Raw genomic sequence first — 27,124 nt, forward strand, 5'->3', positions numbered from 1 at the left:
TTTCCACTAGACTGCACTACTGCAACTCCCTTCTTGCAGCCTGCCCAAAAAGTGCATTAAAAAACTTTCAGTTGGTTCAAAATGCGGCCGCCAGATTATTAACCAGAACTAGAAGAGGCGAACACATTCCTCCTGTTCTAAAATCTCTTCACTGGCTTCCTGTCGAGTTTAGAGTTAGATTTAAAATCCTTCTCCTCACTTACAAAATCCTAAATGGGATGGCTCCGGCCTATCTCCAAGATGCTTTAACGCCTTATCAACCAATCAGAGCACTTCGCTCTTAAAATGCAGGGTTACTGGTGACTCCTAGAGTCTCTAAATGTACATTAGGCGGAAGAGCCTTTAGCTATCAGGCACCGTTTTTATGGAAGTGGTGTCAAAGAGGCAGACACAGTCTCCACATTTAAGATTAGGCTCAAGACGTTTCTCTTCAATGCAGCCTATGATCAGGTCAGCTAGGGATCTAAACTACACTAAACTAAACTAAACTAAACTATCTAAACTATACTAACTAAATATTAGTTTAAATACTAAACTATCCACAAAGCTGCCCTAGGAGCGAGAGTGCTGTGGGAAGTACGGTGCACTGAGCCCTATCCTCTAATGTCTGAATGTTATTCCCTTTAGTCCGTTCATTGCTTTTCACCTGCTGTCCCCCCCTTCGAGGGGGAGTCTTCTCGAGTTTCAGTTGCTGACTCCATTATTGCGAGGGCCTATGAACAAGCTCCGGCTGGACCGGGAGGACACTCCTGTCGGTGCTGTGCCTGTCACGGAACGGGAGTATTGCACATTTGCACTTGCATGATTTTTGTTTGTATTGCACTTTTTTTGGATTGCTGTGTGTGCTTTTGTTTGTGGTGCTTTTAATTTGAAATGGAACGGTGCGTGCTTTACTTCCTGTTATGAATGACCTGACCCCCGCAGCTGAGGCTAATTATGGCTAAATGAACTGGGGCGGATGCCAAGGTGCGGGTGAGTTAATATTGGTGGCAGAGGGAGCAGGAGGAGCGTCCAGCATGGCAGGAGGAGAAGAGACGGGACCTGGGATGACGGCGCGGTGGGCAGAGTTTCTCTGCACCTGCGTGTAAGTACCGCATCTGTTGTACTCTGGCGACGGGATGCAAACCACTGCTGCTGCGCCAGCTCGGTCGGCCGCGAACGAGTGAGTGCCCCCAGGTTCCTGTCTCCCGCAGGTGCAGCGCGGAAGGAGGGTCCGGACCGGTCGCCTAGCCCACGGGGGAATCGGATCACGGCGGCGGAGCCTCGGACAGCGACCCGGACGGTGGCGGAGCCTCGGACAGCGACCCGGACGGCGGCGGAGCCTCGGACAGTGACCTGGACGGCGGAGGAGCCTCGGACAGCGACCCGGATGGCCGTGCCCGGACAGCGGTGGAGCTGTGCTGCGGTTGAGTTGAGCCAGCTGACACGGCAGGCCAGCGGCGGACCTTTTAGTATTTTATTTCTATTTTATTCCTGGCATCATTTTAAGTCTTGTGCTGCTTCGTTTATTTTTATTCATTTGTTTGATTTATTGTAATAAATCTTTTAACCAGCCATTCATTTCAGCCTGTTGGTTTTGCATTGCTTGCCTTGTTTTTAGAGCCTTTTTGGTATTTTAGTGAGTTCCCAGTCTCCATTAAAACTCGGTGGCGTTGTCAACCGAGTTTTATTCTTCACCTTGCCACATGCCCACCGACTGGCTTTGGTTCTACTTCTGGGATCCGTGGTTCTTGTGCTGGACCGTCCAACGGACTGTACTCAACATAGTCCTAAGCTTTACTTTTTATTGTCTCATGTTAGCTGTTGCCAAAGCTGTCCGTCCCTGGGAGTGGGATCCCTCCATACTGTGGTTCTCCCCAAGATTTCTTCTTTTCCCACTGGGTTTTTGGAGTTTTTTTCTTGCCAGATGTGAGGTTCTAAGGCGGTGGTTGCTTCGTTTTGTCTCGTTACTGTGAATTTGACATTAACATTATGCTTATTGACTGTTTTTATTGTGTTAACATTGTGACATTGCTTGGTTCGGTCGTTGACGAGCTATTGTGGACTGTTCATGCCACCATGTTTGTTGGTCTGATGTCAACGTTCTCTGTTCTGTCTGTGGACTGTTTATATGGACACTACACTGTGATTCATTGTTATTATCAAAGTCATTATCTATCTTTGAAATTTTTACCAATCAATGTAACATCTTGAAGCCCTCTGAGGAAACTGTTGTTGTGATACTGGGCTATACAAAATGGGTGATGCCCTGGATCTCGGGGTGCGTGGCCGGAGCGCTGGGGGGTGTACTGGCCTGGGATGGGTAGCCCTCCGCCTGTGTTGGGGTTCGGCTCTTGGGCTCTTGGGCCTCGGGCTCTTGGCCTTGCCCGCCCCGGGCGTCTGGCACCCGGGGTGGACCAGCTCCTGCCGGTCGCAGCTCCACGGGGCCTGGGCCCCGGGACTGCCGGGGTCCCCGGGCGGGGATTTCCTCTGCCCCATTTCTGAACCGGAGCGGGGGTGTGTGCCTGTGGGAGCGGCTTGGATCCGGGCTCTGTGATGACCGCTGGCTGTCTGAGCGCTGAGGGCCTCTCTGGCCTGCTTCTGGCCTTCTCAGGGGTCAGAGGTCATATATGCATGATCACTATCACCATCACATTTGCATGATCACGCTGATCTTTAATCACTCTTCACATACTTGGTTACCTTGTCGTCTTGTGGTGGTTAGACTAATGGTGATCTGTAGTAGACCTCTCTTGATGCACGTGTAGTGGTATGCGCGCACCTGCCTCCAGCGTGCCCACCTAGTAACCAATCCCACTGCGGCGGAGCTTTGATTAGGGTGACTCGCCTCACCTGTGCGTCTCCTCTCCTCTGGCGTCCACACTCCATGCAGCCGATTCCAGAGACGCCAACATTTCTCTGTAACGCTAAAACAGCTGGTCACAGAATCCTAGCTCAGGCTTGGTGACCTTGTGGCCGTTCGCGAGCTTTGTGGTGAGTTGTACTCGCTCATTCGTTCATTCATAAAACTGTATGTGTCTAATCCGCGTCATCATAGGTCTCTGGTCTCGTATGTGTAGGCTGCCTAGTAGTTCCTCGCTCTCCATTCTTGTGTGAAATGCTTTATTGGTGAGTATAAGCGAAACGTTCATTCATAAAGCCATGTGCAAACTATCATGGGACGTTTTGTGCGCTGTTTCAGACTTACAGCTGAGTGCGGGGTTTGTCTTCCTCCTGCTGCTCCTGGTTCGGAGCGCTGCCTTGGTGAGTAGTGGGGCTCTTCATTCATAAAGTTAATCCGTAAAAATATAGGCTAAAACAGTGTGCTTATTTAGGTTTCCGAACGGGCCTCCTCTTCTCCCCTGATTTTGTACTCCTCTCTGGATCTTTGCGTTCCTTTCCCACTTCATATTGGCTCCTTGTCTGCTGCTGTGAAGCACTGTCGCAAACCAGAGTGACCTACAGCTATTGGTTGGCCCTGCTGTGTGGGCCTGGACTGTTGGGCCGAGCGACCACGTGGGAGCGCCGTTGTCTTCCACAAACACTCCTTAAGTGTGCGTTTTAAAAACAAAAACAAAACAAACCAAACTGTTGTGTGAAAGTGGTTGGACAGAAAACATTTTAAACCAAATGGAAATGTCTTATTTGTATACACTGTAAAATAAAAGTTATATTTTTTTAATTTACCTCTGTCCTCTTCAGTCCACCTACTTGTGCTGCCTTATTTAACTGCGGGGCTATTTTAGTTTAGTTGCTGGTTAACCCAGCTGGCGTTGTTATTGTTTACAGTTTATAAGTTAATGTTTATATCATTGTATCTCACTTTACACCCTCACCATTCGGCTACACAGGCCCCTAGTTTACTACTAGTTACTACTAGCTATATTGTCAAAAAAAAAAAGTTTGTGGTGTCCTTGCATTTCCTTCCTTCCCTACACCTTTTGTTTTTGTGGCCTGGTCTCTTCACTACTATGGTTCATCAGGGAAAAAAAAAAATTGTATGTGTACATGTATGGTTCTGTCAGTTTTTGTGTTGGTTGTCGGCTCTGTTTTGGTGTTGCAGGACTCGAAGTTTCTGACACGCAGAATCCACTCCAATAAAGAAAAACGGGCAAAACGGATATAAAAACGATTGCCATTTATTAAACCATAAAAGTCACAAAAAATAACACAATCTGTTACTGAAAGCTGCCAAAACCTCAGGAGTACAACAAAAAACTTTGACGCAACCAACCGGTCAGAAAACTGTAGCTCCTCGTCCTGCTCCAATTCACCGTTTAGGGGCATGTGCCCCTAAACATGAATAAACCATGTGCCTCACGTGACAAACTGCAGGGTGTCAAAAGCAGCTTCACTCAGCATTAAAAACAAACAATAAACACACGAAACATTGTTCATCTTCAGCCTCCACTACAGCCCTGCCACGTCTTAAAATATTTTCACCAAAACTAAAAATATGGACATGTATGGCTTGTCTAAATTATTCGTAAGTGCTATAAATATATCTCAGTGTAAGGATTTGAACATGGAGCCTAATATGAAGAATATTATGAATATTTAGGATATGATATATATTTATTATATATATTTAAGGCATGCCATACTCATCAAACATATGTCATGTCATTAACAGAGATTTGATGTTTATTACAAACCAAACCGTTTGAAAATCGGTAAAAATTTGAGCAAGTTATAGCTTGTTAAGCAGTTCATGTCTCATCAACACAATGTTATGAGCGAGCCAGATTCCCGTACAAAGATGGCCGACCTCTGCAGACGTCCGACTTCATTGGCGAGCAGCGGGGACGAGGTATCTAGTGTTCTATAAGATATCTATGGTCCTGACAGCGTGTCTGTGCAGGATAGTGTTGAGTCTTCCACAAAGGTACGCATGTCCTGTTTCTCTTTAATCCACTTAGCAGCCTCAGCAGTGTATTTACCCCAGCCCTGCGCTTCACAGCGGTGTGAACTGACTGGGAGCTGGACTGCCCTGGAGTCTGTGTGGGCGCGGCGTGTTTCCTGCAGCCGCCGCTGCTGTTGTATTGGGCTGTGTGTGCTCTCCTTCATGCTGCCAGGTGTGCCAATCCCTCCTCGGTAGGAAATGGTGATTTATTGTTTAGATTAATTTCATTATTTTGGTATGATTTTATGATTTGTTTTACAGCTGCGCAGTCATCAGCTGCAGTTGATCCCGGGCTTTACTGCTGTTTTGGCTCCCCTTCTCTGGATGTGCTTGGCACCTACTCATCGCACCGCGGCCTCCTCAGTGCCCCCTGCTGCCCTAGGGGCCTGATGGACCACCCGGGCTCCTTAAGAAGTGTGGCTCTGCTGCATCGAGCCTAGGAGCTTGGGCATGCGCCGTGCTCGGGCATTTTTATAAATGCAGACGCACTCTTCCTTTTGATTTTCTTTCTTTTTTCTTTCTTCTGTTGGATTGCGTTTATTAGTGATTACTTTGGTTCATTGTGTTCTATCCAATTCACTTCCTTTGGTTTTGTTATTTTGTAATTTCTGTTTTGTCATTTCGTATAAATTACTTTGCTCTCCTTTTCCTTTGAATATTGTTCAGGTATTGGATTTTTGTTTTTGGGGTATGAGGGCTGCCATCATTTCGTGAGTTTAATTGTTGATTTTCTTTTCTTTTGGCAGGTGCTGGGGGGCCTGGAGTGGCAGCGGTTCCCTGGTGGTGGTCCCTTTTTCACTTTTTGTTTGCTGTGTCACGGGTGCTGTGTGTTTTTGTATCCTTCCCCCTTTCTGTTACCGCTGTCGTGGTAAGCCCCAGCCCCGTCGAGTTCAGTTTTGTTTGGCGGGCCTCAAACCCCATTTACTTTTGAGTTAGTCTGCTAATTTTAATATTGGAATTTAATAAAGTTTGTTTTAATTTGAACTCACTTCTCCCGTCCCAGTGAATCCTTCGAACCTGCGGGTCTTTTTTTTTTTTTTTAATTTTATTTAGCATTTGAGATCCTGGGGTGCAAGTCCCCAGGTGGCGTTGTCTTTTGGTTGTGTTCTGTTTTTCCCCCCATTCATTCTGCCACATATGTTCTTTTTTTTCTGCACCAAAATTACTAAATCGCTCAACAGAGTGATTTGATCCCAAGCTGTGCTTTGCATGGTTTGAAAATTGAGTAAAGGGACATTATGTGAAAATCTGTTTATTTTGCTTGCCAAAAACAGATTCATGCCTCTGGTATTGTATATAGAGGGATATTTTGCCCCAGAATTATTTAATATAACACAGCAGAGTCAGATTTACAACATTTGAACACAACCAGTACTTTATAGCACTTGAAAATGAGTAAAGACATCACAATGTCAAAATCAGCTTGTTTTGCTTGACAAAAACAGATTCCGCCTACCGGAAATCACTTTCTGGCAAAAATCAAGTTTTGGCACGACACAGGCGCTTTTAAGTTTGCATAAGTGCAGTTTTTGTTTATTTTATGAACTGTTTTCATTGTGAGGACAGAGACAATGTTGTTTCACTGAAAATAAAATTTCAATAATAATAATAATAATAATGCATTGGTTTTATATAGCGCTTTTCAGGACACTCAAAGACGCTTTACATTGCATTGCATTATTCATTCACACCATACTGGGTGGTGGTAAGCTACTGCTGTAGCCACAGCTGCCCTGGGGCAGACTGACGGAAGCGAGGCTGCCAATCTGCGCCATCGGCCCCTCTAGGCAAGGTGGGTGAAGTGTCTTGCCCAAGGACACGACGACAGTTTTATGCCTGCGGGAGCAGGGATCGAGCCAACCTTCCGGTTATAAGACGACCTGCTCTACCAACTGAGCTACTGTCGCCCCACGATAAAGATCTGGCTTCAATACTTGAAGCCAGATCTTTATTTCCTTGTCAGTTATCATGAAAACTATTTACCTTTTAAACCTAGCGCTATGTCTATTTCCTGATATTAGGTGGCCTCCAGTTCTCATGGTTTGGCTCATTAGTTCCCACCCCTCATTGTTTATGGGGGACACATTCGCCTGACGCCACTGTGGAGCTGCTGGTGAATCCATTCAGACGTTCTTTGATCCATTCTGTATTGCCGCAAAGCCGTGAGTGCCTGTTAGATGCTTTTCAACACTAGAGTGACTATAGCGCATCAATAGAGTTTTTTAGTTTATGACAGGTGTACGATAATTTTCCTCAAAATACGATAATTTTATGTCTCTGGTACGATAATCCTACATTTCCCACCTGGCAACACTGCCCCCCGTTCTCCCACTCTTTATCTTTCTCTCTTTCTGTCCCTTGCTCCCTGCTCTGAGCGTTTCCGTCCCGGTCCTGTCCTCAGCCATGCCGGATGCCAGCTTTAAATAAAGGCAGCAGCAGGAGGAGATTCAGTCTCGTCCTGCTGCTGACATTAAAATCTGTTCGGAGAGTAAAAGGCTACAATCATACAATATTGCATGCCCCAGCTGCCGAACAGGACAAGGAAAAAAAACCCCGACCGGAGTTAAAGGAATTCAGACCCTTTTGAATCCTCTCTGAGGTTTCCCTAGAAAATGGGGAAAAGGGAATGAATTTTGAACTAGAAGGCTATACATTTGTAAATGTCAATAGACAAAATAGGGGAGGAGGGGTGTAGGCATATTAGTAAATAACTTATTGAAATATAAAGTTATTGACAGCACGACAAAAGTTGTTGACAGCCTTTTGAAGTGTTTAACAGCTGAAGTTTGTTTTGAGAATCATAAAAATGTAACAATGAGCTGTGTTTATCGAACACCAGGATCAAATCCTGAAACATTTAGAGACTGGATGGAGGAAACCTTTTCACAAATAAGTCATAAAACTATCTTCGTCTGCGGTGATTTCAATATCGACTTATTAAATTCTGAGAATGACAAAGCGACTGAAGAATTTATCAATATAATGTATAGTATGAGCTTTTATCCCCGAATTACCAGACCAACTAGAGTAACCTCACACAGTGCTACTCTGATCGATAATACATTCAGCAATGACATTAATAATGACTCAGACAGTGGAATGCTTATATGTGACATTACAGATCATCTTCCGGTATTTACAGTCAGCAGTGGTTACTTTGGTGAGGAAAAAAATGATAAAAAAAAATTGAATACAGACGAGTTAAATCAGAAGAAGCTTTAAGGGCATTCAAGAATGACTTACTGAATCAGACTTGGGATGCCGTATGTTGTGGAATTTTTGGTGAATCAGAGCCAAAGATGACGAGTCAAGGTGTTGACGCTGCACAAGGAGGATTTATTGAGGATTGCAGAGGAAGCACACACAAATCAGCTGATTGAGAGCAAGGCTGTTGCTCCGAGGAGAATCCAACCCAACTCTGGCATGACTTCCGGCCATGCCAGGTCATATAGCTAGATCTCACGAGACTAGCAGACGCTGTTTCCAAGTGACTTCAGACAAAACAGAGCGGCCTTCACACTGTGTTCCCGAGAACTTTGAAAACAAAGCATTATTCCACATCAATCCCTCCTGTTGTTAAATTTCAATTTAAACAAAACCAGACACAAAATAAATTCGAATTTTAACAATAATCTAACTCACTATCGGAAACAGTAAAGCCAGACAAAGTAAAACCACTTTTCATTTGTGTCACACGTCAATATTAATGTTTCCCATAAACATCAATAAGATCAGTTCCTCCAAGTGCATCGTCATTTTTATTTTATATGTCTTAAGTTACCTATGTTTCAACGACCATTTCCAACTGATCCACTGTCACAAAAAAACACCAAGCAGCACTCAGTCATGGATGCACAATTTAAACAAACCAGCATACCATGGGACAGTGACAGCTGCAAATACCTTCATGCCAAACAATCAATCCTGGTCCAGGCCAATCAACCAGGAAGGCAAAAGACAATCAGTGGCCGCGATGTGTCCAATCAAGCTAAACTAAGAAAAGAAAGAAAAACCCTTAAAATCAGCAAACACATTGAACAACAATAAAACACTGAACATCTGGTCGTTCTCAAAGTCAGTCATCAATGTCAATGTTAGTTTGTTAGTAAGTTAGTTTGTCAGCCGTAACACAGTCATAGTCACATTCACACATATTCAATTGAGCAGATATTTCAAAGGTAAAATTAAAACCACAGAACATGGCTTCACACCCCGACCCCCCTGCTGACAGGCACTCTGTGCTTTATTCACCAGCAGCAGAATGTGATGCATGTACTACGCATCCGTCGCCCCGAACCAAAACCTGCTGCAATGATAATCTCTGCTGGAGCATCAGCTGCTCTCAGACTGTTTAGGAGCCCAGGAACCCAGTCAGGAGTCTGCAAGAGAAATTAGCATCAGGGTGAAACCGTGATCCATGTGTCCAAACCAGAATACCTGTAGCGAACCGTCCCTTCTCTTGGAATAGAGATGACAGGGCGGTCCGTAGCCAGGTAATCCCAGACCAGAGGCTGATGTTTAGTCTTCTTCCAGATGTTAACCCTCACGTGACCTGGTCTCTGTTCACTCCAGTCCTGCAGAAACATCCTTGTGTGGTTGTTTCGAACACAGAGTCTACAGCTGCAAACCAAAAATCCAGTGACGACAGCATTCTGCCAGACCTAGAAAAGACAACGTCTCTTCTTTTAGTCTGTAGCGGCAGATTAGACCACAGTTCAGGTCTTCCCGAAGACCAGGACCGGTTCTTCTCCTCCAGATCCTCTCCTCCAGAACGTGTCCAAGGAACGTCACTTTCAGCTGCAGCTGGGCTCAGGATGCTCGGCGGCCTCCCTCAGGGAGACAGTTCAGGAGTAGAACAGTGTCAGGCTCTTCAAGCTTCCTTCAACCTTTTGGTGTGAAAACATCATCCTCATACTGTATCAGAGTTCCACCTGACAGGTCCAGATCCAGATCCCCTCACTGCCGATGCATAAACTCCCAGACTAGAGACAAAGTCCTGGGCCAAATGTGAAGCATTATTTACCTTTTTAGGTGAATGCAGGCAAATATTGCCTTTCAGGATCCAATCTGAGTGAAAATAATGCAGCAGACAGGTCAGACAGGTCAACGACTGGATAGTAGCATGAGTCAGAGGTCCAAAAGACAAAATTATTTCAAAATCAGCAGATTTTGAAGTAGAAGATAGTACAGTTCAGTTGATTTCCATAAAATCTTGGAAAAATGTCCACCCATCAGGTCCTCCTCTTCTTGGTGTAGAAAGAGTCGGTACTAAACATCACTGAATCATTCAATGACTTCATAAAACATTCAATACCTCCCATGACTTCTGGACAAACATTCTATTGTCTATCTGTATCAGTTAGACATTTAGCTCCCGTGTGATTCTGTGAGGTTTAGTCGATGCTAAATCTGAGTAATCTCTTTATAGTTAGTCCACAAATTCTCCAACTAAATCAAATAAAGGTGCAAATGTAATTCATTTCAGTAGATTTCAAAGTTAGGAATGTAGATTCATAGACAGTAACAAATTCTTGTAGCACAGTCATGTAAAAACATTGTCATGCTAGTTTTGTTATGTCGAAGGGGAAGGTCGAGATAAACCTGTTGCTTCTGTCTCCCCCTTCACTCAGTTTGAAAACCCGGAATGTGACCTCCAAGTCATTTCATTGAAACTGTATTGAAACAAATTCATTTAATTAATTCACTTTAATTCTTCACCCATCTGAGCAATTGGTCGATAATTAAAACCATTTCACTAAAGCCCCACACCCTGTGTTCAGGTTACAGTGATGTGGGGGAGAAGTGACCATCATGGAGGATCCTGCTGCCTCTGGTTCAGTCTGATCAGGACGGTTCAGCCCGTCGACCCACTGATATCTTCCTAGTGACTTATAAAACAAACAAAACACATAATTCATTCAAAAGCTAAAAAAGTAAGGAATTTAAAACTCTTTAAAGTCTAATCTCTCTTCCCCACAGTGTGTGTGTTCATGGCCTGACCTTGTCGCGGTCATGCTGCCTCATATTTTTCATCACGTAGCGGTACGCCATTATCACGTCCGATGTTTTCACGTCGTAATCAAACCCACCGCCTCCACAGCCTCCTCCCAGCCAGCCACCCAGCCACCAGGAGCAGCCCTCTCCAAGAATGCGTCCACTGCTTCTGTAGTCACAACATCTCCTCTCCTGTACGGAAAGTCTCAGCAGAACAGAAGAACAGAGAATCACCACACATGTCATCATCATAGAAAAACCAATTTTCTCGCTAAAATCTGAGTTTCGTCACTCCTGTGTGTGTGTGTGTGTGTGTGTGTGTGTATGTCTGCACTTCCCGCTGCTGACAGAGCTTCTCCCTCCCGGTTGGCTGGTGCAGTGCAGCTGGCCGTGAGGATCGGGGCTGTGGATCGGGGCGGCGAGTGCCTGTACAGGACTTTATAACAAAACAAACACTCAAGAGAGAAAAACATATTAGTATATTATCATATTTGTCTATCAAACAATGTGACTGGTGGACCTTCGTCCTCATTCTCTCACTAGTGCTGATATTTTCTCTGGATTGTTTTCTGTTCAGGGTCCTCGGCTCCTCAGCAGTCTGATAAGAACCACTGAAAGAACTGCTTTCTTCAGCTCACTTTGGAGGGTTTAAAATAGTGTGGAAATTTTGTCAAAGAAAATAGACTGCCTCTCAAATTCAGCAAATTCAGGTTGTCTTTTCTCTTTAACACAATCATGAATAATCATCCTGAGAGTTTGTCCTCAGGGAACCATCCTCAAACCTGTCAATGGCTCAAGCAGTGACCTCTGACCCTGCACACAGCTGGCAGTCTTGGAGAAATCAGTTTTCTCTCAAACAGGCCTGAATCACATGCTCTACAGCATTATCCAGGAAACGGTTCACAGGTGGCTCTCCTGGCCTCTGCCCACCGACTGAAGATGGAAAAGAAAAGAAACTTATTTTGACAAACTTCCAGAGGCAGAGGTTTCTGAAAATTTAGCACTGAAGTACAAATACTGCTACACTGATTAATGCTCAATGACCCGTAAAAGTACCAGTATCAGAAAATACTTATGAGTGCAAAGCATGTCTCTAGACAAACTGCTCAAAGTATTGTTACTTTTAACCAATGGATGATTTGTGTTGTCAGTAGCAGACATTTTATTTGATTCATCTGATAAAATACTGCATTCAAAGTTTATTCCTCAGAGGAATAATGAAAAACTATGCCAAGACAGCTTGTCTTGGGTGTAGATATAAGCAGGAATTTATTTCTATTAAATGAATTCCCTCTCATTAGAAAACAGTAACTGTTTTTCTTTATTTTGGTTTAAGCTGCAGATGAATTCAATTTTTAGATTAATCAAATTTTTAAGATTGCAGAGTGAATCTCTCTCAGAGAACCAATCATCAATCACATCATAGATTAATCAACCCCGTCGTGATCAGACAGGCTGTTAGATTGAAAAATTTGAATATAAATTCAAATCTTGGGTGTCCACGGTAGACTTGAGGTTAAAAATAGTGGAGTAGATTACATGTTCAACAAGCAACCTTGTTGACTCATTGATGGATTCCTTATTTTAAACATGTAAAAAACAGGAAACAAAACAAACAGGTTGAAAACCTTCCCTTTGGTTAAAACCCTGCTTATTTTTCTTAACTTCCTGTTCTTCCTCCCTGTTCATCAAACCCTTCATCTCTTCACTTCACTCTGCCGCTCTCTCTCTGCCTCTCTCTCTCTCTCTGCCTGTCTTTCTCTCTGCCCTGTCTCTCTCTCTGTCTCTCTCTCTCTCTCACCCTACCTGTCTCTCTGTTCTGTCTCTCTCTACCTGCTCTGCCTCTCTCCCTCTCTGTCTCTCTCTCTGTCTCTCTCTACCTGCTCTGCCTCTCTCTCTCTCTCTCTCTGTCTCTCTGTTCTGTCTCTCTCTGCCTGTCTTTCTCTCTGCCCTGTCTCTCTCTCTGTCTCTCTCTCTCTCACCCTGCCTGTCTCTCTGTTCTGTCTCTCTCTACCTGCTCTGCCTCTCTCTCTCTCTACCTCTTTCTCTCTCTCTCTGCCTGTCTCTCTCACTCTCTCTCTCTACCTCTTTCTCCCTCTCTCTGCCTGTCTCTCTCTCTTCAGCATTTCTATCCTCACACTTCTCTTCAACAACCGGTTTTGTGGCACGAGTGAGGAGTCGCAATCCGTGTTTTACACAGAACCAGCAAATCAAAACCACCATGCATTAAAGTAAACTTTAATTCTCTCGGTGTTCTCAGATCACTCGGTGGTCTGCGTAACCAGCCAGAAATCATCGCTCGGGCCGTAGATTGTGACTCTTCTAAACATTCCAATATCTTGGTCCTGCCGACCACCCCGACCGGTGTGAACTTATCGAATAGTTGCTGAAAACTTTCAATGGGATCAGACCACGCCGTGCTGTTCTACTTCCTGTCTCTTCTTTTCCTATGTTTAACACTTTGGTGTTTACCAAACGTTTAGCACAAACAATAACTGCAAACAAAACAGCAAAACAAACAGCAACACATGTCCTCTACAAACCTAAACAACCTCCCAGCATCATGACCTTCTTCTTTATTTACCCCCTTTTCTTTTAACGTGAAAGAGAGAGTCAGAGTCGTGAGGTGTGACCTGCAGAATCACACCCACCCAGTTTTCAAAAAGTTTCACCAGTAGAAACTTCCACACGCGACGCCACCCACAGTTGCAACAGTGCAGGTCAGCCCGTTAGGGAAATCATCAACCCTTCTGTTACATGCACCAGGCCCGCCCTGGTGAAGAGGCTATATTAAGATACCCCCCAAGCTCTGCGGTGCGTCAATCTCGGATCGGATCCAATCCGAGTGAAAACAAAGTCGCTTCAGGGACTCAGCCCTTCCACGCCAGTGGCCCCCAGGGCCGTCCAGACTCCAAGTCTAGAAACTCTTCCAAAGCTCTCTCAGCCACAGTTCCAAGTTAGAATTAAATTATTATTACAACCCAATTGTTACTAATCATTAGCAATTGATTGATAAGAATCAATCAAAAATTTAGGGACATCTTTGGCTCTTTATGTTTAGAAATTTGCTTTAACAATTCCAATCAACCATGAAATAGTTCTTTTATCTAGTCAAACATCCCCACAGGTAAGGCATTACTTCCTGAGTTAAATATTTAACAGAGGAAACATTTGCACTTACCTCGTTTATGTTGTATTTAGATCCCGGACGAGCCCCCAAACTGTTGTGGAATTTTTGGTGAATCAGAGCCAAAGATGACGAGTCAAGGTGTTGACGCTGCACAAGGAGGATTTATTGAGGATTGCAGAGGAAGCACACACAAATCAGCTGATTGAGAGCAAGGCTGTTGCTCCGAGGAGAATCCAACCCAACTCTGGCATGACTTCCGGCCATGCCAGGTCATATAGCTAGATCTCACGAGACTAGCAGACGCTGTTTCCAAGTGACTTCAGACAAAACAGAGCGGCCTTCACACTGTGTTCCCGAGAACTTTGAAAACAAAGCATTATTCCACATCACCGTATATGTTAATCTGGAAACGGAAAAAGCATATACTGAATTTCTTAAAATCTTCCTGTTTCTGTACGATAGAAACTGCCCCATAAGACGGTATACAAATAGAAGGAGAGATAAAGGTTGTCCGTGGATAACTAAGGGTTTGGCTAAGGCCTGCAAAAAGAAAAACAAGCTATATAAAGAGTTTTTAATGAAAAGAAGTGGAAAGAAAGTATAAAATATATAAAAATGAACTATTATATTATAACAATATTATAAGAAGTGCAAAGAAACAATACTATCAAGACTTGCTTGTAAAAAATAAAGTTGACACCAAGGGAATATGGAAAATATTAAACAAAATTATTAACCGGGAGTCGAAACAAAAACATAGTTATCCAAAATATTTCTTGGACAATGAGAAGGAGGAATATGATATGAATGTTGTGCCTCAGAAATTCAACAATTTTTTTGTTAACATAGGCCCTGAACTGGCAAGCAAAATTCCTGATGGAGATGATGATCATCAATTTATAAAATCAAATCCAAACTCAATGTTTCTTAGAGCTGTTGATGAAGTAGAGATTGTAAATATAGTAAGAAATTGTAAAAACAAGACGTCTACTGATTGTGATGGAGTGGATATGATGGTAGTGAAAAAAGTTATTAATGAGATTTCGAAACCATTAGCACATATATTCAACCTTTCATTTCAAACTGGCACATTCCCTTCAAAAATGAAAATAGCAAAGGTTGTCCCTCTCTATAAAACTGGCAATAAACATCACTTCACAAATTATCGACCAGTTTCTGTACTGCCTCAATTTGCTCAAATTCTAGAAAAACTGTTCAACGACAGATTAGATTCATTTATTAATAAACATCATATACTGTCCGAATGTCAATACGGCTTCAGACCCCAAAGATCCACTTCACTTGCTTTAATTGATACAATTGAAGAGATAACAAAGTCTCTTGATAACAAAAAAATTGCAATTGGAATATTTATTGACCTAAAAAAAGCATTTGATACGTTAAATCATAAAATTTTATTACATAAATTAGAGTTATACGGTATTAGAGGCGTGGCTTTACAATGGGTGGAAAGCTATCTTACAAATGGGCACCAGTTCGTGAGGTTGGCGGAAAATTGCTCCTCATTTCGCTGCATTCTATGTGGGGTCCCCCAGGGGTCGGTATTGGGTCCAAAATTTTTCATTTTATACATCAACAATATATGTAACGTATCTAAGCTAATGAAGCTTGTTTTGTTTGCAGACGACACCAACATCTTTTTATCTGATACAAATCTGCAAAAATTACTGAATAATGTTGCAACTGAATTTGGAAAATTAAAATCTTGGTTTAACAAAAACAAATTATCTTTAAATCTAAGCAAAACGACATTGATGATTTTTGGAAATAAAAAGATCAATGCTGAGACAGATATTTTGATAGATGATATTACTATAGAAAGGGTCAAAGAAACTAAGTTTTTGGGTGTAATAATAGATGAAAAACTTTCCAGGAAAGCCCACATCAAACATGTGCAATCAAAATTGGCCAGAAGCATTGGAGTTTTGGCCAAGGCAAGACATGTTTTAGACATAACATCTCTCAAGCTGTTGTATCATTCGCTAGTCTCACCATACTTATCCTACTGTGCTGAGGTGTGGGGGAACAATTACAAAACTGCTATTCAACCCATAATAACTCTTCAAAAAAGGGCGATTAGAATCGTACATAAAGTGGCCTTTAGAGATCACACAAACTCTTTATTTTTCCACTCAAAATTGTTAAAATTTATAGATATAGTTGAATATTTAACAGTGCAGCTGATGTATAGAGCAAGCAATAATCAGTTACCTGTACAGTATCGAGTATCAGTATCGGTGAGTACTGAAGATGAAGTACTCGTACTCGGTATCGGTCTGAAAAAAAGTGGTATGGAACATCCCTAGTTAAAAGTAAGCAACTGTTAATTTATAAAGAGAGTCTTGCTGGGTGATGGTGATGTAATGGAGTGGTGATGGCAATATGTATCTCTACGCCAATGCAATGTCTTACTTAGTAAGTATACTTCAATAAAGAAGAAAAATATAATAATTATAATGATAATAATATTAATAATAATAATGGTAGTCATGGTATTAATAACAGTAATAGATATGTTTGTGTATTTATATGTTCATGTATGTAAGTATGTATACATATATATAGCAGGAGCGACTGTAAAGGCAAAAAAAAGAACTGGAACTGGATGTTTTCAAATGTAATATGAAATATGAAAGGGATGGCGCTTATAAGTTTACACTTCTTCCCATTCCTTTTGAATATATTTTTATATGTATGGCCGTTGTGGAACAGAGTGGTTGTACCAATACGGAAGCATGTATTCCATAAACTTCATTCATTCATTCATTCATTCATTCAAAAAAAGATGCAATTGTAAAGAGATTTACAGGTTCTGACATGTTTGTTTTGAATTGTTTTACACGTTGTGCCAACGGAGTGCAGACACGTTTGGCCCTGGAAGTGGGCGTATCCTTGTGGGCAGAGTCCTGAATGGGTCCAAATTTCAAGACCCGCCCCGCCCCGACCCGGGGATGTACAAACCCGCAACCGAACCGCAAACCCGCGCATCAGCCCGAAGAGCGCCGCGACCCGATCCGACCCGTTGAAACACGACCCGCAGCCTGACCCATAACCCATATTTAAAGTCATCATTTTGGGTCACAATGTCTGCATGCATACAGGATATCGCCACAGTTCAGGTGCCAGTGACTAAATAACGCACCTGAATGAAGCAGCTCTTCCAATAAAAGCCTGACTTCAAAACGATTTTGCAGAGATTATGTCCCGCGCTAACGCTCCATTGCTGTGGCACCCCCGCTAGTGCGGCTACATCGTTTGGATCTAAATAACTTCTGAAGGACTCCGAGCTGCACGATGTTTGTCTGAGTGAGTATATGAGCATGCACACACCTATAAATAAGGTCCAGGTGTCAAGAAACCGGAGTTGCCCTTTAATCAGTCCTTTTCCTCAATGGTGCTGGGAGCGTCACTAAACTCAATTCCTCAAAGGCAGAGTCCCAAAGGCAGAGTAGCTGTTCCTTGGTGGAATAAGGACTGTGATGCAGCCATTAAAAATAGAAACAGGGCTTATCGAAAGTTAAGGAAATATCCTACTCTTATAAATGCAGTGGAATACAAAAGGTTAAGAACTGTTGCTAGGAGAACTATTAAGGATGCCAAGAGGGGATGTTGGAGGAAGTATTGTTGTACAATAGGCCCCGACACTCCCATTAAGGCAGTTTGGTCCAGAGTTCACAGAATGTCAGGGAAATTTAAAATTTAAAAAGTACATAATGCCAGTTCTGAATGATGAAACGAGGGAGGCTGTAAGCAACATAGAGAGAGCTAACATGCTTGTTAAAGCATTTCAGGCAGTCCACAACTTAGCTATATTGGGAGAAGAAGGGTTGAGGAGTAGAGCTGAAATATTAAGACAAGAAAAATGGAAGCTAAACTATTGTCATGAAAATAGTGGCTCCTTCAATCTGTTCTTCTCTCTTAAAGAATTGAAGGAGGCTATTCAGGCCGGGGCCAACACTGCCCCAGGAAAAGATAGGCTGTGTTATGAGATGTTCAAGCATCTAAATGATACCGTGCTTGAAGAACTTTTAATGTTATTTAATATCATATGGGAGGCAGGAAGCTTACCTATGGAGTGGAAGCATGCTGTAATTATTCCAATTCTGAAGCCAGGAAAGAATGCCTCAAAGCCCGATTCATATCGTCCAATAGCGCTGACATCGGTGCTGTGTAAAATAATGGAACGTAAGGTAACCAACAGGCTTGTGTATTTTCTAGAAACAAGTGAATTTTTTGTTGATTATCAAAATGGTTTCAGAATTGGAAGAGGAGCAATGGACTCTGTAGCAGTCCTGGACCTAGAGATAAGGAAAGCCATGGCAAACAAGGAGGCTGTAGTTGAAGTGTTTTTAGACATTGAAAAGGCCTATGATTCAGTATAGAAGGAAGGTGTTTTAATTAAACTTTATGATGCAGGAGTGAGGGGGAGGATGCTTAACTGGATTAAGGATTTTCTCATCGCAAGAACAATTCAGGTTAGAGTGGGGGGAACTTTCTCTGAGACGGTTGACATAGAGAATGGCACCCCACAGGGGTCAGTTATCAGTCCAGTCCTCTTCAATGTCATGATAAATGATATATTTAAAAATGTGGGGCAAGGGTTCGGGAGGTCACTTTTTGCAGATGATGGGGCCATATGGAAGAGAGACAGGAATGTAAAGTTCTTATTTAAGAAAATGCAGGAAGGATTAAAAGCAATAGAGGAATGGGCAAATAAGTGGAGTTTTAAAATATCTGTTGCTAAAAGCAATTTCATGGTGTTCGGTTTTAAAAAGAAAATCCCTCAAACCCAACTGAAATTGTATGGGGCCCCCTTAGAGCAGGTTAAAGAATTCAAGTTCTTGGGAATGTGGCTAGATGAAAGACTCACCTGGAAAATCCACATAGGAAAGGTTCAGAGTAAATGTGAAAAGGTGATAAACATTCTTCGGTGTCTGGCTGGGAGTGACTGGGGAGCAGAGAGGGGGACCATGCTCATGATATATCAAGCGATGATTAGGTCAGCAATAGACTATGGGAGTTTTGTTTATGGGTCTGCCGCGAAGTCCACTCTGGACAAACTAGATGTTGTCCAAGCGAGGTCTTTAAGAACATGCTGCGGGGCCTTTTGTACAACGCCCATCTCTGCTCTGTTAGTTGAAACGGGATAGTGGCCACTTAGAATTAGGCGTAGCAAATTAGGTTTGCATTATTGGGCAAAACTAAATGGTAGTAGCCTGAGTCTCTCAGCCAAGTGCTTAATTAATGAAAATTGGGAGTTCTCCGATGGGAGGAAAAAAGGAAACTTCCTATCTGGAGCTGGAGAATTGGCTGGGAGAGTGGGACTAGACAAAGACAAAGGCCTGATACATGCATTTTGTGCCAATGTGGCTGCTCCCAGAGCCTATTGTAGACCTAACACTGCTAGACTGGAAGCAGAGGGAAGGCATCTCTAGCTCTCAGGTTGAAGGCTACCTAAGCTATGCATGGGGGGCGCATATGCAAATCTTTACGGATGGTTCTAAGGATCCAGACAGTCAAAGAACTGGGTTTGGAATTTATGTGGCAGACCCTCAAGGTTTACGTGTGACAAATGGGACATCTGTGTTTGCCGCTGAAATAATGGCAATAATTTGGGCATTATGGTGGGTCGAGCAAGTCAAGCCAGACAGAGTCATAATTTGCTCTGATTCAGCTGCTGCCTTGATGGCCTTGAGGAGCAGGACATCACAAGCCAGGGCTGACCTCATAAATGAAGCTTTGATAAGCCTGCTCAGGGTGGAAAAAGGGGGGTGTGATGTGGCGTTTCTTTGGGTCCCAGCTCATTCAGGGGTAGAGGGGAATGAAGTGGCTGACAGGCTCTCAAAGTACTCGCTCCGGAGGGGTAATGTGAATGTTAGAATGCCTTTAGGCAAACCAGAATTATATAGTGCCATAAAGGAGGGGCTCGAAAAACAGTGGCAGGAAGAGTGGAGCAGCGAAGTGAAAGGGAGGCTGTATTACTCAGCACATCCATCTGTCAAAGAAAAGATTGTGTGTATGGGTAATGACAGAAGAGACGCAGTCAAATTGACCCGCCTGAGATTTGGACACTGTGGCCTGGCTAGCTGCCTGAAAATAGTCGGGAAACATCCAGACGGACTGTGTGAGTGTGGAACAGAAGAGTCTGTGGTACATGTCCTCTTTCAGTGTGAGAAGTATTGGGCTGAGAGAGCGCAGCTGGCTGAAGATCTGGAAGGCTTCGGAATATCCTCTTTGGACTATAAAACTCTGTTCAGTCGGGGGAAGGAGACTCGAGCTGTCGAGAGAAGAGTGCTGGCTTTTCTTCATTCCACTGGCCTTTATCAGAAGATTTGAGAGAGTACAATCCTGTTCTGAACTGTGGGGGGCCGGTAATATGCCAGTAAGCGTCTACGCTGCCGGAAATCTAACAGAAGAAGAAGAAGAAGAGTCTGGAGTAGACCCCGCCCCTGGGCTCCCTCACTTCCTGGTGTGAGCCATGTGAGCTCTGCTGGGCTGCGTTTGAGGTGATTGTCCCCTTCATCCGTGTGTGGAGCTGCTGCTAGGTGAGTGAGTACAGCTTTCCTTCTGGAGGCGCACCCCTACTGTCAGGATCAGCTGGCAGTAATCAGCTGTCTGTGTTTAGGTGGCTATCTGGGGTCACCGACCCCCCACCTCTCCTACTGGGTGTGTTAATTAGATGTTTTTCTGCCAGGTAAGCAGACGAGACACCCTCATATTCTAAGCTGGTTTGTGCACTGTGGATATGCCTGTTTTATTGCATATTAGGAGCGGCTGGCTAATCTGCTGTGGAGCCCACCAGCTGTTTTGTCCTTCCGGGTTGCTGCCACGACCAGGTTTGGCACACGTAATTACGGCTGGTCTGCCTCTGCTCCGTGGAGTCGGCCGTCTGCAGTTTGCTGCACTTCAAGCAACTGGCTGACCTCCTGAACAGAGCTTGAACGCTTGTGGAACGCCAGGCGGAAGACAGAAGCGATTTGTTTGCGTTTTCTTCTCTTTTTGATTCGATTAATTTAGTTTAAGACAGGTGTTGGTACATTTTATTGCTCTTTTGGTTGTTGTTTCCTTATTTAATTTTGTTTTCATTCTTTGGTTATTTACTTTTGTTTTGTTTGGGTGTGGCAGTTACACGTTTGCATTTATTTTACTTGTGAGTGGTGGCTGCCCTCCCACTCGTGTTTAGTTATTATTTTCCTTTTGAGTGCATGAATGTGAGGGAAAAACCCTTTTTATACTCCCCTTGTCTTTTTTGTCCTCCCTTCCAGAAGCTGAGAGCAACGGTGGCGGCATCGGTGTCCCTGGGTGATGGTGTCTCCCTCCCGTATGATGTGCGGTGCACCCCTTTTGGTTTGAGTGTGCTCACCTTTATTTTCAGCGAGTGAGAGTGTCCACGTATGTCTGGGGTGATCCTTCCGAGGCCTTCATTCCCCCTACTACCCGTGTCCCACCGGTAAGCCTCAGTTCCTGTTTGGGCTCCCCCTCTTCCCCTTCTTTTAAGAAGAGTGAATGTGTTTTTGATATTTAATAAAGATTTTCTGTGAGCCAGAACCCACGTCTCCTGCTTCTTAAGCCTCGAACCCGAGTGTTCTCATTCTTTATTTCCTTGGGTGCAACTCCCAAGGTGGCGTTGTCCGGTTTCCTTTCATCTGATACATCTCGCCACAAAAAGAAAAATTGTAAACAGTTAAGAACTGTGAATTTACAGAAAAGGTTTCAGAAGAATAAATGTTTGACACAATCAGTTCTCTTTCTTTAAAGAACAAAATTTCTTAGTTATTTCTGACTCATTTTATAAAGTAATTTAGACTCTCATAACATGCAAAACTATTCATGTAAAATCAGACGAAGTGTCTGAATTCATCCAAATCAATTCCCTAAATGTACAGTTTTTCTTTACTGAATTAAGCATGACAAAGTTATACTTTTATATTTAACATATTGCTGTTTAAGTGAAGCTCAGTTTTGGTGGCTTGTTCTTCAAGGCTGTACTAAACTTTTTCAACTCTTTAAAATACTTATTGAATCTTTCTAAAAACAAGTTTGGAAACCTGATTAAAATGCTCAGAAAATGTGGCCTCATAGATTTTTTTTTTTAGCTTAATTTACACAACAGTTTTGTTTCAGCGATTTTATTTGCAGATAAATCTTTGGACTCGCCTAAAAGGAAGAGAAACGGGTAGAAATCTTGGTCCTTGGTTGAAATACTTGGATCCAATTTGACTGTATTTGTATTTTCATGTAGATTAAACCAGTGTCTTTAGTTCAGGATGACATGAATTCTTCTGCTTTTGTGTACAAAATGTTTTTATTGCATTTTTCATTCAATTATATTATTTAAATGTTCTCTGATCTGCAGTGAAAGTGTGAATCAATGTGTGACTGGCTTTGGTCTGGACACTGATTTTCACTTCTACAAAATGCAAAAATAAATATAATCAAGGAAAAACAAATCACCAGTGAAACATCTGCAACATTTCATGTCTTTATTGAAAATATCCGTTAAACATTCTCACAGCTGCTGGAAGAAATAAATGAACTTTCAGGTTAATGAGTCTAAAACATGTTAATTTGAGTTCAGATGAAAGATTGATCCAAACTGAAGAACAACTGTGACCAAGAAAAACACCAAACACAAGAAACATCTGCTGATGTGAAGGAAGCATCACAAGAAGAAGATCTGTGAAGAATTGTTGAGCTGCATGAAGCTGGAAGAAGACACAAAGTCATCTGAGAGATTTGAGACATTTAGCAGTCCACAGTGAGACAAATGATCAAGCTGCTGGTTCCTACAACAGCCCCTGAACTTCTGCTGGAGAAAGAGGTGGAGAAGATGGATGGATGGTGTTTGTCACATGGATTGTATTCAGTCCTTAATCAGCAGGTCTTCAGAGGTGTAGAGGAGTCCATGTCTCAGTGGGTCAGGGCAGCTTCAGCACTTCATATTAGGGAAGTGGACATCATGACTGGTTGGTCTGGATTCATTCAAACAATGGTCCAATAATCAAAGACTGAAGAGAAGAATGTGAGTTTAGTGCAGACTGAACATCTGGATTTGATCAAATAAATCAGAGTCAGTCTTTTACTTTCCAACAAGCTCATTAATTGTTGGTGAATCTTCCTCATCAGACAGTCTGACTGACAGGACAGATGATCAGAGGAGCAGAGTTTTTACCACAATAATTAAAACAGGGACAGAAGTATGGGAGTAGTTTGTCAGTGAAGCAGCAGCCAGTGAAGGAGTAGATCAGAGCTGCAGCAGCTACATCATAAAAAGAGACCAGACCCTCCTCATAATCCACAAACACCCCCACCTTCTCAGGAGCTGATCTCAGAGACAGAAGCACTGCACGACGATCACAGGCTGAGTACTGATTTCCATTTGTGAGCATCATAACCCAGAAACCTTGATCAGGGGACATTATGAACCTTCCCTTCCTGTTGATGGACTCTTTGCTCACTCCTAAAGTCCAGTTAATGTTTCCTTTAACCTGAACCTCAAAGTAAAATTTACCTGAAGAGAAACTCTGTTTTCCTAAAACATTAAAAAAAACATCAAATCTCTCTGGGTTGTCTGGAAGCTTCTTCTTCACATCACCTTGACTCACTTGTTTTCCATCATCAGACAGGATGAGATAAGGATTTGCTGTATCAGGATCAAGAGTCACATCCACTGCAAACTGCTGCTTCCTCTTCAGATCAGCCTCAAACAGCTTCTTCTTCTTCATCATCATCTCTTTGCTGAGAGTCTCCTCCAGCTGAGCCACAGCTCTCACCACAGTCCCCTCATATGATGATGGACGGACGCTGACCTGTGTCCAGTCCTTGGTGGGTGGAGCAGCTTTCAGGGAGGAGAAGCCTTGGAGGAGGTGGAGGTGGTCTTCAGAGAGGAAGAGCTGCTCCACCTCTGAGCTCCTCTTCATCAGCTCACAGATCTCCTCCTCCAGATCTCTGATGAGACCTTCAGCCTGTTTCTCTCTGGCTTCCTCTTCCTTCTTCATCCTCTTCATCAGCTGCTTCAGGCCTCTCTCAACACACTCCTTCAGAGCAGTGAACACCTCAACACCTTCTGCTTTCTCTCTGTCTGCAGCAGCTTTACTCCTCTTCACACACTCTCTGATCTCCTTGATCTTCACTCGTCTCTCCTGGATCATCTGCTGCATCTCAGCCTCTGTCTTCCTCAGCTCCTTCTTCTTTCCTTCACATTCTTCACTCAGAGGAACAACTTTGTGTTTCCTGTGCTCTAAAACAGAGCACATCATGCAGACACATGTCTGCTCTCTCTGACAGAACAGCTCCAGAGGTTTATGGTGCTTCTGACACATCCTGCCTTCCAGGTTCTCCACAGGCTCCATCAGCTGATGTTTCTTCAGGCCTGACACTGTCAGATGAGGCTCCAGATGAGTCTGACAGTAGGAGACCAGGCACTCCAGGCAGGACTTGAGGGCCTTCACTTTGGTTCCAGTGCAGACGTCACAGGGAACTTCTCCTGGTTTGGCAGCTTGTTGCTCTGAGCTGCTGCTGGCTTTGAGTTCAGCTTCAAGTCTGAACTGAGAAACCATCTCAGAGAGCAAAGTGTTGACCTTCAGCTGAGGTTTATTGAAGAAAACCTCATTGCACAGGGGACAGTCACAGATGTTGTTGATGTTCCAGTGCTGAGTGATGCACTGTTTGCAGAAGTTGTGTCCACATGGTGTGGAGACTGGATCAGTGAACACTTCCAGACAGATGGAGCACAGAAACCGAGCTTCAGAGCGCAGATTGCTGGCAGCAGACATCTTCACACACTGAGGACAACATTGATTGAAGAGACTGTTAAATACTTTCATTGTCAACAATTCCACTGTTTCACATGACTTTATCTGACTGGAGTCAATCACAGATCTCTACACATACTGGATGGTACATTAACGTCAGGCTGGGAGCTGAAGCTGCAGGTCATTGTTACCCTGTTGACATTTCTAAGATCAAACTGAACAGAAAGTTTTGAAGAGCCTGTTGGTCCAGTTGTAGTTATGTGAAACTTTATCTGTTTTCAGATTGAATTCTAAACCATATTTTATCTCCAACAAATATTTTTCCGGGCAGTGCCTTTTCCCTCTGTCAAGTGGCATTCAAAATCAGGTCTGTCTGTAAAAATCAGGTCTAATAAAATATGTCAATAAAGAGGGAGAAAGGTTTTCTTCAATTCCAACCTAATTTCTTCAAATAATCATCAAAATAATCACCTCTGTTTATTTTCTGTTTTGTTCATCATCATTATCATATTCACAGCTTACATATATCAGTTTTCGTCACTCACTGTCAGGTTCAAACCCTGAAATAGTTAAAGGATGGAAACAAACAGAGAAGAATTCAGTTAATGTCAAAATTCTGGTACTCGTAAGAACAGAAACACCCTGCTCAGTGGCATCTCTCTTTCTGTCCTGAGCACCGTTTTCCTGCAGCTCTTTATTGAGTCCACAGGGTGGCGCTTGCACATGATTTATCAGTGAAGAGTGGTCCAACCGTCCTTATTTGGATGTTCTTAAAGCAACAGTTTCAACAGGAAAGAGATGAGACAAACCATGACCTTATTTGGATGTATTATAACGGAAAGCTCAGGGACAGTATCTTTCGCTCAGTGAAAGCATTTATGCATGATAATAAACCACAATATGTCCAACACTTACATCCTGAACAGGAGGTGAAAAGTGGACCTGTCTAGACAAAAGAGGACATTTGTTCACCTTCTTCATCAGGTTCCTGAGAGTCAGCATCAGTGTGATCAGCTGTACTCACTAGAGATGGGAATTTCAACTAACTTCCCTGCCGAGTAGCTGCAAATAAAATCTTCGTCTGCTCGGCGGGGAAATTAGTTGAAACTAGTCGACTAGTCTATAAGCAAGAAAACCTGCAATTTAATACCCATATTTAATTAATAATGTGAGCGGAGCAGCGCAGGCATGGTGTCCGAGGGGGGATAAGAGCGGCACGGAGCGGTGCCTGCATGCGGTGTCGGACGGGGGGAGAATTGTGGAGCAGTGCAGCGCGGTGACCAACGCCCATACACGCGGACACGTGAAGCATGGACGGGCCATGCAGCGTTTAGCCGACTAGTAAAATACTAAATGTTTATTAAATGAGTAGGCAATTAAACGATTAAACGATTAGCTGTGCACATCCCTAGTACTCACCAGTGTTGGAGTCAGCGTCTGTGAAAATCCAGATGAACTCAGGTTAGATTTCTTACAGAGAAACTCAGACACGTGTCTGAACTGCAGCTCTGACTTTAAGTTTCACTTTCTCAGCGTGACGTTTTATTTCCAGTCCATCCTCCTCTGACAGAGAAGGGAGTGTCTGCAGCAGGGAGGCGTCTAAAACATGAAGAACTCCGGCCCTCGAGGACCAGAGCCGACCATCCCTGCTGGACATTTGGCTTTCTGGTGAAATTTATGGAAAAGGTCAAAAATTCATGCTGCAGTGATATTATCTCATGAAAGTACTGAATTTAAGTAGCAGACGCATGAAATGGTGACTTCCTCATCTCCAGTAATTCATGTGAAATAAAAACCAACAATGGAGGATAAACCACAATATCAGCGTCTCTATACTTTGTCATGTGGAAGTAAGGGAGGAACTGAAACCCTCCAGTAGGTGGTGTTGTAGTACTGCATGTTTCTGTCACATATGCAGATGTATGTTCTGTTTGAATTTACTCTTTGGCGCAGTTGAGAGGAGCATGCGTATCTAGATACCTATATCTAGTGTTCTATATCGATAGGTCTATGCTGTCTAAGCCGGAGCTACAGAAGCTGCATTGTGGTGTGTGTTTGTGACTGCCAATGCTGATGCATGTTTTTGTGGATGCCTGCTTGGGAATAAACATCTTTTCGCTCCCGAAACGCCTCTGGAACTACTTCAAACATATTACAGTTGCTCTGTTGAACACAGCAAATCTAGCAGTTTTTCCTTTCCAGGACACCGTTGTTTGTAAGTGTTCTGTAGGAGGCGCCATGTTTCATTATTCTTTTCTTTTTACTGCTAAAGGTTGAGTATGTACAAGCGATTGGCAAGAAATATAGTCTACATTACAACTTTGAACCCTGCTGTCTGTTTTT

At 43.2% G+C, this 27,124-nt stretch overlaps 1 protein-coding gene across 1 annotated transcript; it reads right to left on the reverse strand.

Annotated features, from left to right (window-relative positions):
• Positions 1-22,491: 22,491 nt before the first annotated feature.
• On the reverse strand, positions 22,492-26,287 carry LOC115399608 (E3 ubiquitin-protein ligase TRIM39-like). The gene is made up of 2 exons (XM_030107099.1): positions 26,201-26,287; positions 22,492-24,811 (listed from the first exon to the last, which is right to left on the reverse strand). Exon 2 carries the CDS (start codon positions 24,800-24,802, stop codon positions 23,150-23,152), a length of 1,653 nt encoding a protein of 550 aa, XP_029962959.1. The 5' UTR covers positions 24,803-24,811; positions 26,201-26,287; the 3' UTR covers positions 22,492-23,149.
• Positions 26,288-27,124: the final 837 nt, after the last annotated feature.

The sequence above is a fragment of the Salarias fasciatus genome, chromosome 13 (assembly GCF_902148845.1).
Source record: "Salarias fasciatus chromosome 13, fSalaFa1.1, whole genome shotgun sequence".
NCBI lineage: Eukaryota > Metazoa > Chordata > Actinopteri > Blenniiformes > Blenniidae > Salarias > Salarias fasciatus.